Consider the following 15,787-nt stretch of genomic DNA (forward strand, 5'->3'; position numbering starts at 1 on the left):
ATCCTCTGCATATTTTTAAAGATCAAAGTGAAAAACATCCAGAGAAAAATGATAAACAAGAAATACTAAAAGACAGCTTATATAGAAAGACACCTATCTCAGGTTTCTTTCCTTGGATGGGAGTTAAAAAAAAAAAATTCTTATGATGAATTCTCATGACTAGGGACTTAAAGCCCTCTCTTCTTCTGTGAAATAAGTTACACTAAATTTAAGTCTATAAAAAAGCCTGGGTGGAGCCAAAATAAATGCATAATGTCATGTCCCATGTAATATGACCACTGCTCAGAACCCGATCAGACCACATTAGAACAACTCGACTCCTGAAGATAAGGGGTAAACCAAACAAAAAGAAAACTACTATAGTTTTACTATAGTTAGCAAACTGCTAAACTTCTAGCCCTGAGATCTGGACTTACGTTAAATAAGCTAATCAGAAACATTGAAGTTTAAGCCTTATTTTGAAAGACTTTCATTGCTAAATAAGATTTCATATAATTTTATAATTAATAACCTTCTATGTCATTGGACTCTACTAAATAAGCCTCACAGCAGATAAAATCTTACATCAAGCTGAGCAAAGTCAGAAAGTACTCTTAGGAATGTGCAGCACCTGACACCCTCATCTCACAACTGATTCTAACATTGACATTTCCTTAAGAGAAAATATCCATAAATAATGTGTCTATCAACTGGAAACTTACTACTTAACTGATATGTCCTTTTTGATAGTCTCCACTTCTAACAAGAATATCAAATGAATGAAAACTAGAACAAAGACATCTAAATTCTAATTTGGGACTTTTCCTTAGCTACTATTCACTATGCATTTCTTTGCCTAAAGGAAAAAAAGCAAACAAAAACAAAAAAAAAAACCCAAAACAGTTGTCGCCAATCCTTTTCTATTAATATCAAATAGGGTAAAGAGTACTAACTCTTCTAAATTTTATTTCTTTATAACTTTTCTAAACACTGCACATTAATATTAAAGGTATTAACTTAAACCCCCAAGAGAAAGGCTCCATCACAAATTTTTAGTAGCAACAAAGAGTATTATTTTTGTATACATTATATAAACATCAGAAAACACTTACGAGTCTGGTCCCACCTACCAGAAGTCTTACCAAACCCCAATATCAAAAAAAAGGCTGCAGGCTAAAGTTAAGTAGAGTTCTGGGGAACCAGTGACCTAGTGGTGTGGCTGGGAAGGGAGAGAGGGGCTCCAGTCTTTGCAACAGAGACTGCCAACATCAGGGAGCTCGCAGCTCAACTCATCAGCTCAGCTCATTGTTACAATGGGAGAACAAGGAAGTTCCTGAGATGGGAACAGACTTGCACAGAGTGATAGAGAAGTTGCCACAGTGAGCAATGTTAGAGATCAAAAAGCAGGTGGGATGGAATGGCAGAAGAGAGGGACTCATGGCCAGGGTACCAGTATGACTGCAGTTAGAAGGTTTGGTGGAGAGAGCTGAAAGGCAGCTATCCAAACTCCCTGCTGCTTATTAGCAATGAAGTAAGAATGGGGATGGAAAGGGATCACTATTCAGGGTTCCTGTTCTATGCAACAAGGGTGAGTGTCTTTTTCCAAAAATATACAGTTTAAATTTTCAAGGACTTAGGGTTATACTAGAGGACTTGTCTCTTCATTTATTTCATTCAAATACTCTTTTCTAAATACTTCTACCAGACCTGGGATATAATGAAGAACACGAGGGTTCTCTCTGCAAACTGTGACACCCCCACTACTGCTACCCTCCCCCTTCCCACCCTGGCCCCCATCCCACTCCACATACCCACCCCCCTCTTCCTCCTCCACAGTTTAGTCACTGCAAAATGATTTCAGTCAGGGCCGACCTACTACTTGTTTGCTCAGTCACTGAACAAACATTTACTGAGCTGTCCTTTCCAGGCACTAATCTAGGCATTGGCGATAAAAATGAGTAAGACACAACCTCTACACTCCCAAGATCTCTTAGTGGAGTGGAGTGGCACACAAATGAAGTTACAATACAATGTAACAAGCACTCTACAGGGATACTTGCCCAGGCAAAATATACTTAACTGGTGGGTGAGTGGCAATGATAGAGTCAAATACAAATAACTTTCATGCACTGTTTGAACTTGATGTACTCCTCATGCACATGTTTCCTGAAGACCTTGTCCACAAACCCCATATACTAGCAGATATATATGATAAATAGAAAATAATAACTAGTTGAAACTATACCCTGGACTGCTGAGTGTGAAGTCCCTGGGTAAGTGACTTCTACCAGTGGCCTCAAACAGAAAAATTCAAATTCATGGATTTGTTAATTCAGGATCATTGAAGACCTTACCAAAAGTAGTCTGGAGCTTAATAATTAGCCAATAAATATCCTTTATTGGTTGAGGTTGAGTCTTTTAAAAAACATTCTATACTATTTAAAATAAATAGGTACCACCTATTCTAGTGCCTATCTAGACTTCAGGATCACAGTGGAAAAGGCTGAGTGCTACCACTTTGAGAAGTTGACTTTATTATAACAATTGTCCATGGTTGTCAAGAGCAATTCTGGCCCAACATAGATGTGTAAATATGATGATAATCACAACAGCAGCAAGAGTTCCCATTTGAGTACTTATGATACTTATGTCCAGCATTACATATATCTGCTCATAAATATCCCTGCACCTTCTTAACAGAAGATACTATTCCCACTCCAGAAAGGCAAAATGGCTTTCCCAGTTAGGGAACAAGCCAGGGGCAGAGCCAGGAACTGATCGAGGCCTTTTCATTCCAAAGTCTATGCCCATACATTTCCATGACTTACAATTTCTTCTGAAAGGTTTATGTGCCACAGCTTGTTGAGTGCCTGACTCAACAATATGGATCCCAATTTACTTAGCGTAAAGATCTGATAACAAGAAAATCTACTTTGTCTGATGGTGCTAAGGTACTTATGTATCTGGCAAAGATCAGGATGCTTCAAAACTCTCAATCACTGAAACTGAAGACATGTAATGACATTTCAAAATTAAAGACAGCTGTTTTCTTAGATTTTTTTTAAGATTTATTTATTTATTCATGATAGACACAGAGAGAGAGAGAGAGAGAGAGAGAGAGAGAGAGGCAGAGACACAGGCAGGGGGAGAAGCAGGCTCCATGCCGGGAGCCCGACGTGGGATTCAATCCCGGGACTTCAGGATCGCGCCCTGGGCCAAAGGCAAGCGCCAAACCGTCAAGCCACCCAGGGATCCCCTGTTTTCTTAGATCTTAAACTGAGTCATCTGTGTGTATGTGCATATGTGTACACACATACACAATGCTATGAATACTTAAATTCAAAAGACTCAACACTCATTGTTATTACCACCACTCCTCATATTATTAACTTAAACATTTACTGAAAGTCTAATAAATGCAAAGCACTGTTCTAGGCACTTGGCATATAACAGTAAACAAAAAGATAACAATAATCTCTGCCCTTGTGGAATTTATATTTTGGTGGAAGAGACAGATATTACATGAGACAAATATATAAAATATAAGGTATGTTAAACAGTGAAAAATGCTAATGGAAACAAAAATCAAATAAGGAAGGGGGAGATAAACTGCCGGAGCCAAACTAAAATTTAGCTAGGGTGGCCAGAGTAGAATAAAGGAAAAGGAAGGGAGAGAACTATCCATTTGACCATCTGACAGGTAAACAGTGCAACAGCAATGGGGCAAGAGTGTACTTGTGTTCAAGGAACGGCAAAAGGCCAGTGTGACAGGAGCAAACGAGCAAGACACTAAGCAGGAGATGATGTCTAGGTGATAATGGAGGTTGATAAGTAGCTGAATCTTGATTTCCTGATGGGTTACACATGGTGTGTGACAGAAAGAAGAGTCAAGGATATCACTATGGTTTTCAGCCTAAGCAATGGCAGAAAAGAATTGTCATCCATAGAGATCAGGAAGCTATCCAGCTGGTCAGGAGGCAATGAACGTCAGCTTAGCTTTGGACATGTAAAGTTTGAGATGCCTGTGTGGAGATGTCAAATGGGCAGTTATGTAGAATTCAATGAGGAAGTCAGTGCTAAAGATATAAATTTGGAACTTATCAGCATACAGAGGTACCAAAAGCCACGATAATGGATGAAATCCCCAAAGGAATGCGTACACATAAAATGAGGACTAGGGATGAAGCCAATGTCACATCCATATCAACATTTAGAAGTTGGGCTGATGAGAAGGATCTAGCAAGAGGGAATGAAAGAAAACAGAGGCAGGACAAAAACCAGGCAATTACAATGCCTGAAAACTAAGTAAGCAAAGTGCTTCCAGAAGGAGAATGATCGATTGTGTCAATTGCTGCTGGCAGGCTAAACAAAGTAAAGACCAAGTAAGGAATATGAGATTTTGCAACACAGGTGTCAGGGGTGATCCTGAGAAAAATTGTTTTAGTTGAAGTGGTAGGGGCAAAATCCTGACTGGAGTGAGTTCAGCAAAGAATGGGGTGCAAGACACCAGAAGCAGCTCTATCGGAGAATTTTACTCTAGGAGGAAGACAGAGGGGTTCCTGGCTGGTTCAGTCAGTAAAACATGGGACCTCTGATCTTGGGGTTGTGAGTTCAAGCCCACAGTGGGTACAGACCTTACTTTAAAAAAAAAAAAAAAAAAAGTTAGAAAAAACGGAGCAGTAGATGGAGGAGAAAGGATCAAGAGAAAGCTCGTTTTCAAGATGGGGAAAAAAAAAACATGTCTATGTTACTGGGAATGATCTGGTACAGGACAAATGGATGCAAAACTGATTTACCAGACTCCCAATGGTCAAAACTGAATGTGTAGTAAGTAAGAGCAAGAGTACGGGACCAGTCATCACATGCTGTCACTAACAAGCTCCACAGGATGGCCAGATTTAAGTAGAGCGAATTGCTCTTTTTTACATTTTCAGTTATTTACTACCAAAGTTGTCATGGTATTTTCAAAATGCTTTCATAAGAAACATATATAAAAACAAAAGATAGCTTGTAAGGAAACATCAATAAAATTTCTTAAACTGGGGTCTAAGAACTGTTTTTTTTTTTTTTGGGGGGGGGGGTCTAAAAACTGTTGAGGGTTTATGGGTAGCCTTTAAGAATCTATAAATTCGGGAATCCCTGGATGGCTCAGCAGTTTAGCGTCTGCCTTTGGCCCAGGGCGCAATCCTGGAGTCCCGGGATCGAGTCCCACGTCAGGCTCCCAGCATGGGCCTACTTCTCCCTCCTCCTGTGTCTCTGCCTCTCTCTCTATGTCTATCATAAATAAATAAATCTTTTTTTTTAAAAGAACCTATAAATTCTATTATTTTTTAAACTTTATTTCTTCATTTTGATAAACATTTTATTTTTTTAATAAATTTCTATTTTTTTTTAAGATTTTATTTATTTACTCATGAGAGAGACACACACACACACACACACACACACAGAGGCAGAGACATTGGCAGAGGGAGAAGCAGGCTCTCTGCGAGGACCCCGATGTGGGACTCGATCCCAGATCCTAGAATCATGCCCTGGGCCAAAGGCTCAACCGCTGAGCCACCCAGGCATCCCTTGATAAATATTTTAAATCAGTTTACCAGTTTAGGACTCTAATGGTACTCAATTTAAACTTGGAATGACTTAGGATATCAGACAGGGCACCACATCTTTAAACTTACATATTCTCACTAGTAAAAATAATAAAAGCCTAAAGATTCAAAAGCCCCTCCCCACCCAAAAAAAAAGCCTTGCTAAAAATAAGCTACTCTGTTGCTCCAAACAAAAAAGCCCCAAAGCCCCATAGATGACAGGGAAACTTTTGCAGATCTACTTATGTCACCAGTGCAAAAGGATATAGTTGTTATCTACTATAAAACTCTTTAAAAAGGTTTATTTGGGATACAAGTTTGTACCAGTAAGAAATCACTAGAGTAAATAAAAATAGGGACGCCTGGGTGGCTCAGCAGTTGAGCGTCTGCCTTTGGCTCAGGGTGTGATCTCAGTTCGGAGATCGAGTCCCACATTGGGTTCCATGTGAGGAGCCTGCTTCTCCCTCTGCCTGTGTCTCTGCCTCTCTCTGTGTCTCTCATGAATACATAAATAAAATCTTAAAAAAAATAAATAAAAATAGATGACTGTTCTATGCAATGGAATATGATTCAGCACTAAGAAGGAATGAATTACTGAAATCTACTATAACACGGACAAACCTCAAAACATTATGCCAAATTAGAAGTATCAGACACAAAAGATCACACACTGTATGATCCCATTTATATGAAACATCTAGAGACAGAGAGTAGAGTAGTAGTTGCCTAGGGTGATGAGGGGGAGTAATGAGTGACTGATAATGGGTATGGGGTTTCTTTTTCAGGTGATATAAATGTTATAAAATTAGATTATGGTGCTGGTTGTACACACTCGTGAAAATATAGTTGACCCGGGGTGCCTGGGTGGCTCAGTTGGTTAAGCATCTGCCTTATACTCAGGTCATGATCCTGAGGTCCTGGGATGCAGCCCCATATGGGGTGGGGTGGAGTGGGGGTGAGGGTGGGAGGTGGTGTCCTGCTCAGTGGGGAACCTGCTTCTGTCCCTCACCCTGCTCCTGCTCTGTCTCTCAAACTTTCTCTCAAATAAAATCTTCAAAAAAACAAAAACAAAAAAAGAAAATACAGTTGACCCTGAACATATGTTTGAACTGTGCAGATCCACCTACACATAGATTTTTTTCCAATATTTACAGTTACATTATACATGTATTTTCCTTATAATTTTCTCAATAACATTTTCTTTTCTCTAGCTTGCTTTATTGTAAGAATACAGTATATAATATATAGAACTTAAAAAATATGTGTTGTTTATGTTATCAGCAAGGCTTCAGGTCAATCAGGATGTTAGTAGTTAAGTTTTAGGGGAGTCAAAACTTATATACAAATTTTCAACAGCATGGGGGAAGGGGTCAACACCCCTAACCTCCACATTTTTCAAGGGCCAACTGTAACACTAAAAACTGAATTATACATTTTAAACAGGTGACCTTTATGATATATAAATTATATCTCAATGAGGCTATTAAAAAAATAGAGGTCTGCTGTCCAGGTCTCCAAACACACCACAAAACAATGGTAAATAGAGCTCTCTGTAAATCCCCAGAACTAAAAAAGACAAACCAACTGATAATCCATCAGCTTCTGTATCAAGTAATTGTACTACGTTAATAGTTTCCAAAGATATTGCTAAAATGACAATTAATCAGAATATTCTCAGACTACTTTTTGAAGGAGATTAAGAATAAAATCCTTCCAGAAATTCCTATTAATACACTTCAATCAGTTTCCTTCTTTTGTATCTTGAAAATTAAACATATCAGGAGATGGATAAAATAATGTCCCTTTCCAATAACCTACCCCTCCCATTTTTGAATATGGGACCATGAACAAACCTGTAGAGGCAAAACTTTAAGCTTAGTAAGTGCGTGCTAACTACATACCATAATTTGCTCCTTAGACTTCTAGTTATTTCCTATCTAGATTAGAACATTTTAAATTCAACCTTTTGCTTTATCTAATCACATACATGTTTCTGGAGTACTAGTTTCACCTCACATAAAAAAGAAACAGACCACAGACTGGAAAAAACAACATTCTCATCCAAAACAACATTAATAACAGAGGATCAAGTAGTAAAGAATTCAAAGAATTTTTTGCAATTTACATAGAACTCAGGCTAATTCATCTTTATTTTTTAAGTTTTTAAATTTTTTGCTAACTTATTGTTAGCTTTATTTTCTTAAAAGATTTTATTTGAGAGAGAGCGCAAGTGCTGGAGTTGGGGGGAGGGGCAGAGGGAGAGGGAGAAGCAGACCCCCTGCAGAACAGGGAACCCAATGCGATGGGGAGGAGGGGGGGTTCAGGACCCCAGGACCATGAACAAAGCCAAAGGCAGGCACTTAAACTGAGCCACCAGGCACTCCTAACTTATCTTTATAGTGGGACCATGGGATTCAGTTCTACCCAAATCAACATGAAGAACCAGCATAAATAGTTAAAATGGACTCTCTTTTATAATGGAATGAGGAAGAAAGTAAGGATGTGGTTATAAACACCATTCATTCAGTGAAATGAGGAAGTGGCAACATTATATTTGCATTTTATGATCCTAAGCAACCACTTTCCCTCATCTCTCCCAGTGTAACACCTTAAAATTTGCATATTCCTCTCACTACATTTAATCCAGCAACAGAAAACAAACATGCTCTATCACAAGACTGAGTGAGCTTCCTTCCCTCTAAAAGCTGAATTTTTATAAGAAAATGGTAGAATTCAGCTGGCTTAACTGTTAATGTTATCTACTGTGAAAATCCTATTGAAATGAATTTGAATAAAATAGTAGTCTTCTAGGGATCCCTGGGTGGCGCAGCGGTTCCGCGCCTGCCTTTGGCCCAGGGCGCGATCCTGGAGACCCGGGATCGAATCCCACGTCGGGCTCCCGGTGCATGGAGCCTGCTTCGCCCTCTGCCTATGTCTCTGCCTCTCTCTCTGTGTGTGTGTGACTATCATAAATAAATAAAAATTAAAAAAAAAATAGTAGTCTTCTAAACAAACTGTAGAAGCAAATATCCCCCACTATCCCACATATTTCCTCCTATTACTTCCTCCGAGAATTATTTCCTGATTAACTCGATGCTACTCAGTTCTGTATCTGCCACAATTCAAACACTATTTACCTGTAAAGGGCTTTGCAAAGACCTGTTAGATTTGAAGAGTTATGTTTTCTCAACAACTTTAGAAGCTACTTAAGAATAAAATCCCTATGTTCCATACTTGAACACAAAAGTCAAGAACACAGGCAGCCTCAATAACTCAGGAATCAATTCACCTTCTGGAAGCATAAAACAAGTTCCAATATAACATACTCTTGTAATTTGGATGCAACTCCATTGTTTCATTCATTCTTCATCCCACTTTGACAGAACACCAGCTATGAAAACTCTCCTGTCACACCCCTGCTCAAAAACTGCCCAGACTCCTCACTGCCTGCCAAACTTCTTATCTGACATTCAAAACACAATCTCTCATACACCTACATTCCAGGTTCTCCCAAACATCCCTAATGCCTTTGCCTACACCATCCCCTCAGCCAGGAATGCTCTCCACATCACAATTAGCACCCCTGGCTCCCACCTTCCCATGTTAGGTCTCTACAGTGTGTTCACACTAGGAGAGGTCCCTATAAATAAAGATTTTCTCATTTGAATATGTGAATAAAATTTTAGTTCCCATCAGTCACAACCACCATCAACTCAGTCTGACAGGAAGACTGGCCTGTAAACCAGTAACTGTAATTCCATACAACCCCATAAGCATACAGTAACCTATAACTTATAATAAGTAAGCCATACCTGAGAGATGACAAAATCAACATACTGTTGATACACTCCAGCCACAGAGTCTATTTGGGATGTACAAGGGTAGAAAAATAAGAGAAGCAAAAAATTTCAATGATGAAAACTAGTTTGGCCTACTGGACCAAGTTCTGAATACAGGGCTTTGCTTGTGTTTGGTATTCAAGAAATACCTTCTTGATGAGACAGCTTGTAGGTATTTCAGGGCAATAAGAAAGAGGACCAACTTGTGGTGCTGGGGCTGGGGCTGGAAAGGGTACAGAATGGCTGAGATGAGAGAGAAGAGAGCCTGGATTCTAGGTTCTCCAAGAACCAGAATCTTTGATTCCCACACTGACTGGTTTTGGCTTTCTAGCAAAGGACCTTGAACAAGGTCCTTTCTTTCCCCATGTTTTCTAGACGCTCCCTTCTCTCCCATAGGACCACCATCCATTCCAGTATCTAATGGCTCCTCTCTCATTGGTGACCTTACTGCCACCAAGCCTGCCTCTCTAACACCCCACAAAAATGAGAGGTATTATGGACCAAAAAAACTTCTGAAGCCCTTCTTTAGTGTATTCCTTGGGCTAGAAGATAACCTCTCCATACTTCACATGCCAAGAACAAACAAGTTTGTTTTTAGAAAAACCAGGCATTTCACTCTAATTTTATTTATTCTTGAGAATAGAATGTATACTGTACAGACTCTAGAGGTGCAAAGGAGTATACAGAAAAAAGTGAAGTGAGGTTCCGCTCCCCCACCCCAAGACAACTATTACCATCTCTGTTCATAATTACTAAAACAAGATTGATTTTTGCCTTTTTTTCTTTTTCCAGGAACAGAGAGCTCAGCCATATTTTGTTTTCAGGCTTGTTTGGGGAAAGGAGCTGATCTGTGAGCCAAACATCTATATATCATGTGTCTATAATAAAACACATCATGAGTTCTCCAGAACTTTTTTTATCTTCTCAGAAGATCAGAGCCAGAACTTAGGATATAGCACTATACCACAAACATAAAGAACATGGCTTCTGGCATTTGACAGACCCATGTCTGTATCCCAGCTCTGACACTAAGCAACTCAGGAAATGTTATTTTAACTTGTGAATTTTTGCTTTCTCATTCATCAAACAGGAATAGACTCTTGTGACAATTAAATTAGAAATATGTTCAATGTGGGGAAATCGGGGTGGCTCAGTTGATTGAGTGCCCAACTCTTAGGACCTCCAGGTCCTGGGACAGAGTGGATTGAGTGCCCAACTCTTAGGACCTCCAGGTCCTGGGACAGAGTCCAATAACCCCCACAAAGGGCTTTGTGCTCAGCAGGGAGTCTGCTTGAGATTCTCTTTCTCCCTCTCCCTCTGCCCCTCCTCTCCTCAGCGCACATGCATGAGCACACAATATAAATCTTTAAAATAAATAAATCTTTAAAAAATAAAAAAAATAAAGAAGTATGTTAAATGCTTTGATTTCTCCATGCCTTAATCTTGTTTTCCACTTTCTTTGTGAAACGTTTTCATTTAACTGCATCTGGAATATTTTTATTTTAAGATGTATCCAAATTTCTAAAAAAAAAAAAAAAAAAAAAAGAGAGAGAGAATACCAGAATGTCTATAAAAGGCTTCCGTTTACAGAATCAAAGACTCTTAACAATTACCTGTTGTTCTTTTCTTTCTGTTGCATGATGACACTTTTCAATTCTCCAATGCCTTAAGAAATCTCGAAGATATCCAAAGAGAGTGAGTACACCATATCCCACATAAGTAAGCACAGCGACCAGCATTGGTGTTTCTTCAAAAGCTTCATTAAATGGTCTCTTGTAAAGTCCTCCATTTTGTGTAACATGATGGATCTAAAAAGGAAGTTAAAAACATTTATTCCGATCCCAAGAAAAAGGTTACTACTTAAAATCTAATTCCTAACAGATGTATATAACTTCAGAATTCTCTAATAGTCAAAAAAATCCACTAAGATCTAAACAAGGCATAATTTTAAAAAAAAGAAAAACAGAAATCTTATATAAAACAAAACGAAAACACAGAAATCTTTTAAGTTAGGGATGCCTGGGCTCAGTGGTGAGTGTCTGCCTTCGGCTAAGAAGGCTAAGGGTGTGATCCCGGAGTCCCCCATCAGGCTCTCTGAGGGAAGCCCGCTTCTCCCTCTGCCTCTGTCTCTGCGGTTGTGTCTCTCATGAATAAATAAATACATAATCTTAAAAAGGAAAAAAGAAATATAAGTTGTATCTATACTTTAGATAAACTGCAAAGAAAAACAGAAGGAAATACCTAAGAACAATGCGTAACATTCATTTCTATCATTATTTGGTTTTATGAAATAGATCCTGAAACACTATAGTTGGAGTATATATAATTTCCTTTGTTCTAATAAAGCAAATAAAAAAATGAATCAAAGAAGAAAAGCCAAAAAAAAAAAAAAGAATTAAAAAAAGCGGGGGGCAGCCTGGGTAGCTCAGCGGTTTAGTGCAGCCTTCAGCCCAGGGCGTGATCCTGGAGTCCCAGGATCAAGTCCCACGTCGTCGGGCTCCCTGCGTGGAGCCTGCTTCTCCCTCTGCCTGTGTCTCTGCCGCTCTCTCTGGCTCTCATGAATGAATTTTAAAAATCTTAAAAAAAAAAAAAAAAGAATTAAAAAAAAAAAGCCTATCTTGAGAAGTATTAAATTAGCTTACAAATGAAGTAGCAAAAGTGAATCAGTCCTAGGATAAACTAAAATATTTATGTTTTCCTGCTATACAGTTTTTTTTTCCCTGCTCTATAGTCTTAAAGCCACCAGCCCTTGTATGCCAAATAATAACCAGCACCAGGCCCCATGGAAATATGTGGTTTATTAACAGCCTTTGTTGTGGTAACACAAATAAATTCTGCGCAAAAGTAAAATGCTTACGTAAGAGTGGTCCAGCACTCTACAGAAGTAGAAAGTGGAATGCAACATAAGGAGAAAAACAGTTAAGAGTGATCAGTAACTGTCATGAAATCGTTCTGTCCCCCTTCATCTTGCCTTAAGTATCCATTTCCACTCTAAGATTATCCCTGGTTTCATCCTTCGGATACCTGAATTAATATACAGCCATACTGCACTTTTGATCTCATAGTTTAAAGCTCTCTCTGTTTTGGCCAATCTTAATGGAAATCTTGTTTTATAGAAAAATCTCATCAGAGGGATCCCTGGGTGGCGCAGCGGTTTGGCGCCTGCCTTTGGCCCAGGGCGCGATCCTGGAGACCCGGGATCGAATCCCACGTCGGGCTCCCGGTGCATGGAGCCTGCTTCTCCTTCTGCCTGTGTCTCTGTCTCTGTCTCTCTCTCTGTGTGACTATCATAAATAAATAAAGATTTAAAAAAAAAAAAAGAAAAATCTCATCAGAGAAGTTTGTGTAATAACTTTAATCTTAACTTTGAAACAGCCAACTGCAGTGAGGATGCTCATTCACAATTTACTAGGAATACATTTTCTTTTCTTTTTTTTTTTTGGAATACATTTTCAATTTGAGCACTGCACTAGCATTATGAAAAGCCCCAAAGGAATAAGATTCCTTCCTGGCCTCTCAGACAACTTGATCCAAAAGTTAAATATATTTTTTAATATTATATCCCAATAATATTACTTTTGGGAAAGCTACCTGAATACTGCAAGTTAGAACAGCTGGAAAAGAAAGTTATTCTTGACAAAGGAAAGGCTTTCAGATAGGCATGATACTTGGAATCTGCTGGCACTGCTTCAATTTGATGAGCTAAAGAACTCCTGAAAACTATTTGTAAAATTGATGTACGTCTTCAACAATTTCTTACTCAAAGGAATAGAAGTCGGTATCAATGTTTACTACTTAAACTTCTATGCAGGAGCAAGGCTGCATGCAATGTGTTTAGAACAGAATAGCTAGAAATGAGCCAATAACTGAAGATGAGAGATTGTTTAAAAATTAGCAATACAGCATATACACAAGCTATTAAGCTGGACAAAACAAAATCAGACGCTAAAAACACAACAAAAATAATATTCTGATCATCTCTTTAAAAAACTATTATCTAAAAGAACGCTGTATTTAATTCCAGTAACCAACTCTCTTTAGCTCTGAAATTGTTTTCTCTCAATAGAACATACTAATAAAAAGGAAGACAATTTTCAGAGCTCTAAGTTTCTAACAAACGTGTGACAGATTTATATGTCAGGAATGCTGTGGGTGGATCTCTTTAAAAGATATCCGCCTTGATCTGAGACACACCCAAACCAGCACAACCAAGTATTTTCATATAGTTGGCTGGACTGTCTAGGAAGGAGGAAGTTAAATCATTAGTTTGCTTTTAAATATTGTGATTCTATCACAGTGTCACTTTAAATTAATTGCATTTTAAGGAACTGAGATTCAACTATGAAATAACTTTTGGAAAAGAGTCTCAGTCAAAACACAGGTCACTCTGATCATTCAGGGTGAGAATGTATAGGCCAACTGATATGCAAATCTGATAGCTGACAAAGTCTTAGAATTCAGAGAGAAGAAAATCACTTGTTACTCAACTACTGATGCCAAATTTTATTTCTGACATGATTCAAATAAAAATAATAGTATCACCATCTTATACATGTATAATGTTCCATAAGGGAAAGCACCAGGCTTACTTTGCTCATTATCCTACACCTAGCACTCAGGATAGTATTAAGTGCTAACAGATAGTAAATACTCATAATATTTCCTTTTAATACTATTAGTATCACAGAAAGCGGTACCTTATAGGAGCTCAATAAGTATTTGTTGAATGAATGAAAATACACAGTATGCTTTTTGCTCTTTCAACAATAAGTACCCTGTAACAGAGGGCTTAAACAAGTTACAATAATTACACAATTAATAGTAGGACATTTCTAGAACCCACATCTAATACCTTTGACTCAAAAAAATAATAATACCTTTGACTCAACTACATTGGAGACCTAATTAACACTAAACAAAACATAGGCTACAAACTCTTTCAGTGTATTTCATATCTCGGATTCACCGAGCAAGAGGGCTCTTAAGAGGCCTTTCATTCATTCTAACAAGAATTAGTGTCAACTAGGCAATCAAGAAAAATATTCTTTCTCTCCAGGTTAAAAAAAAGTTGTCAGTTTGCTCACATTAAACAAACAAGAGTGTAATGGTGCTAGTATTATTAATCAAGGGAATATTTAAATACTCCAAAGACCAAGATATGTTAGCTTGAAAAGTAATTTTTTTTCAAGAAAATGCGAAAGAAAAAAAGGCTAAAGAAATTTTTTTGTGGTCAAGATTAAAAAGTACACCAGCATAAAACACATTACAAGAAGGGGGGGGGTAATCAAACTAATAAGCCATTCGGTTCACATGCCTGTAGGCTGTCCACCATACATGAAACAGCCAGAAAAAAAGACTCTTAACTAAAGCAATAATGGAAAGGTATAATCAAGAAAACCATAAACATAACACATATGTACTAAAAATCATCTGGAAGGAGACACAGAGATCGGAGTGGGGAGCAGAATGGAGGTAGAATGCCTACTTCTTACTTATAACCCTCTGAACCAATTTGATTTTTCATTTTTAAAAGAGTACACATTACTGAATTTTCATTTATCATTTTGTTTTAAAAATGTTTAAACTGAATTTTCTCACTGATTTTATTCACTATTTGGACTAAAACACAGTTAATAAAAGCAATATATGCCTCTAATCATAACCTCAGGTCTCTACAGCCTCTCTAGAGAATTTTTTCATCTATTTGCTAGCTCTCAAACAGACTGTAAACGCTGGTAAGTGTGTACAAATCTACACGTCAACTCCAAATTTTCCTCAGAACTCCAAATTTACGTTTCTGCCTGCCACCTATAAGTTCCATTTGGACATCCCAAATCAATAAGTCTAAAGCTGACCTTCTCTCACCATCTTAACTCCTCCCTCAATTAAAACAGATTATCTTCCTGTATTACCCACCTGGTTGGCAACATCATCACCCAGTCTACCCAGTCTCCCAAGTTTGGAGTCATCTTTAACCCCACCTCATTTTTGGACTTCATTCTAGAACCAGTAATGAATTTCTGTGCCTCAGTTCAAGATCTCATTTTGGGGCACCAGGAATTTATTTCTTATTTTATTTTTTATTTTTTGGCACCAGGAATTTAAAGGAGGCTGGAAATGTTCTACATCTTGAGACAGGTACTAGAGACATAGTACACACACAGGTAAAAAGTCACGGAGCATGATATATTTTATGCACTAACCTGAATATGTTACTCATCAATTTTTAAAAAAAAACCTCTCAGTGCCTCTTCCTTCATTGGACCATTGCAATACCCTCCTCTTCCTGCCTGGTCTCCCTGCCACCAAGACACTCCCCACACCCCAGTTATATTTCTAGTCACATCAAACTTCTTGCCACAATCTTTCCAACAAGAA

General features: G+C 38.2%; 1 protein-coding gene across 3 annotated transcripts in view; it reads right to left on the minus strand.

Moving 5' to 3' along the window:
* The window catches only part of SPTLC2 (serine palmitoyltransferase long chain base subunit 2), a 109,557-nt gene that overhangs the window by 73,549 nt on the left and 20,221 nt on the right, over positions 1-15,787 (minus strand). For all 3 annotated transcript variants that reach the window (XM_072839494.1, XM_072839495.1, XM_072839496.1), the window contains exon 2: positions 11,023-11,217. In XM_072839494.1, the coding sequence (XP_072695595.1) occupies positions 11,023-11,217 (195 nt within the window). The remainder of the gene's footprint in view (positions 1-11,022; positions 11,218-15,787) is intronic.

The sequence above is a fragment of the Canis lupus genome, chromosome 9, assembly GCF_048164855.1.
Source record: "Canis lupus baileyi chromosome 9, mCanLup2.hap1, whole genome shotgun sequence".
NCBI lineage: Eukaryota > Metazoa > Chordata > Mammalia > Carnivora > Canidae > Canis > Canis lupus.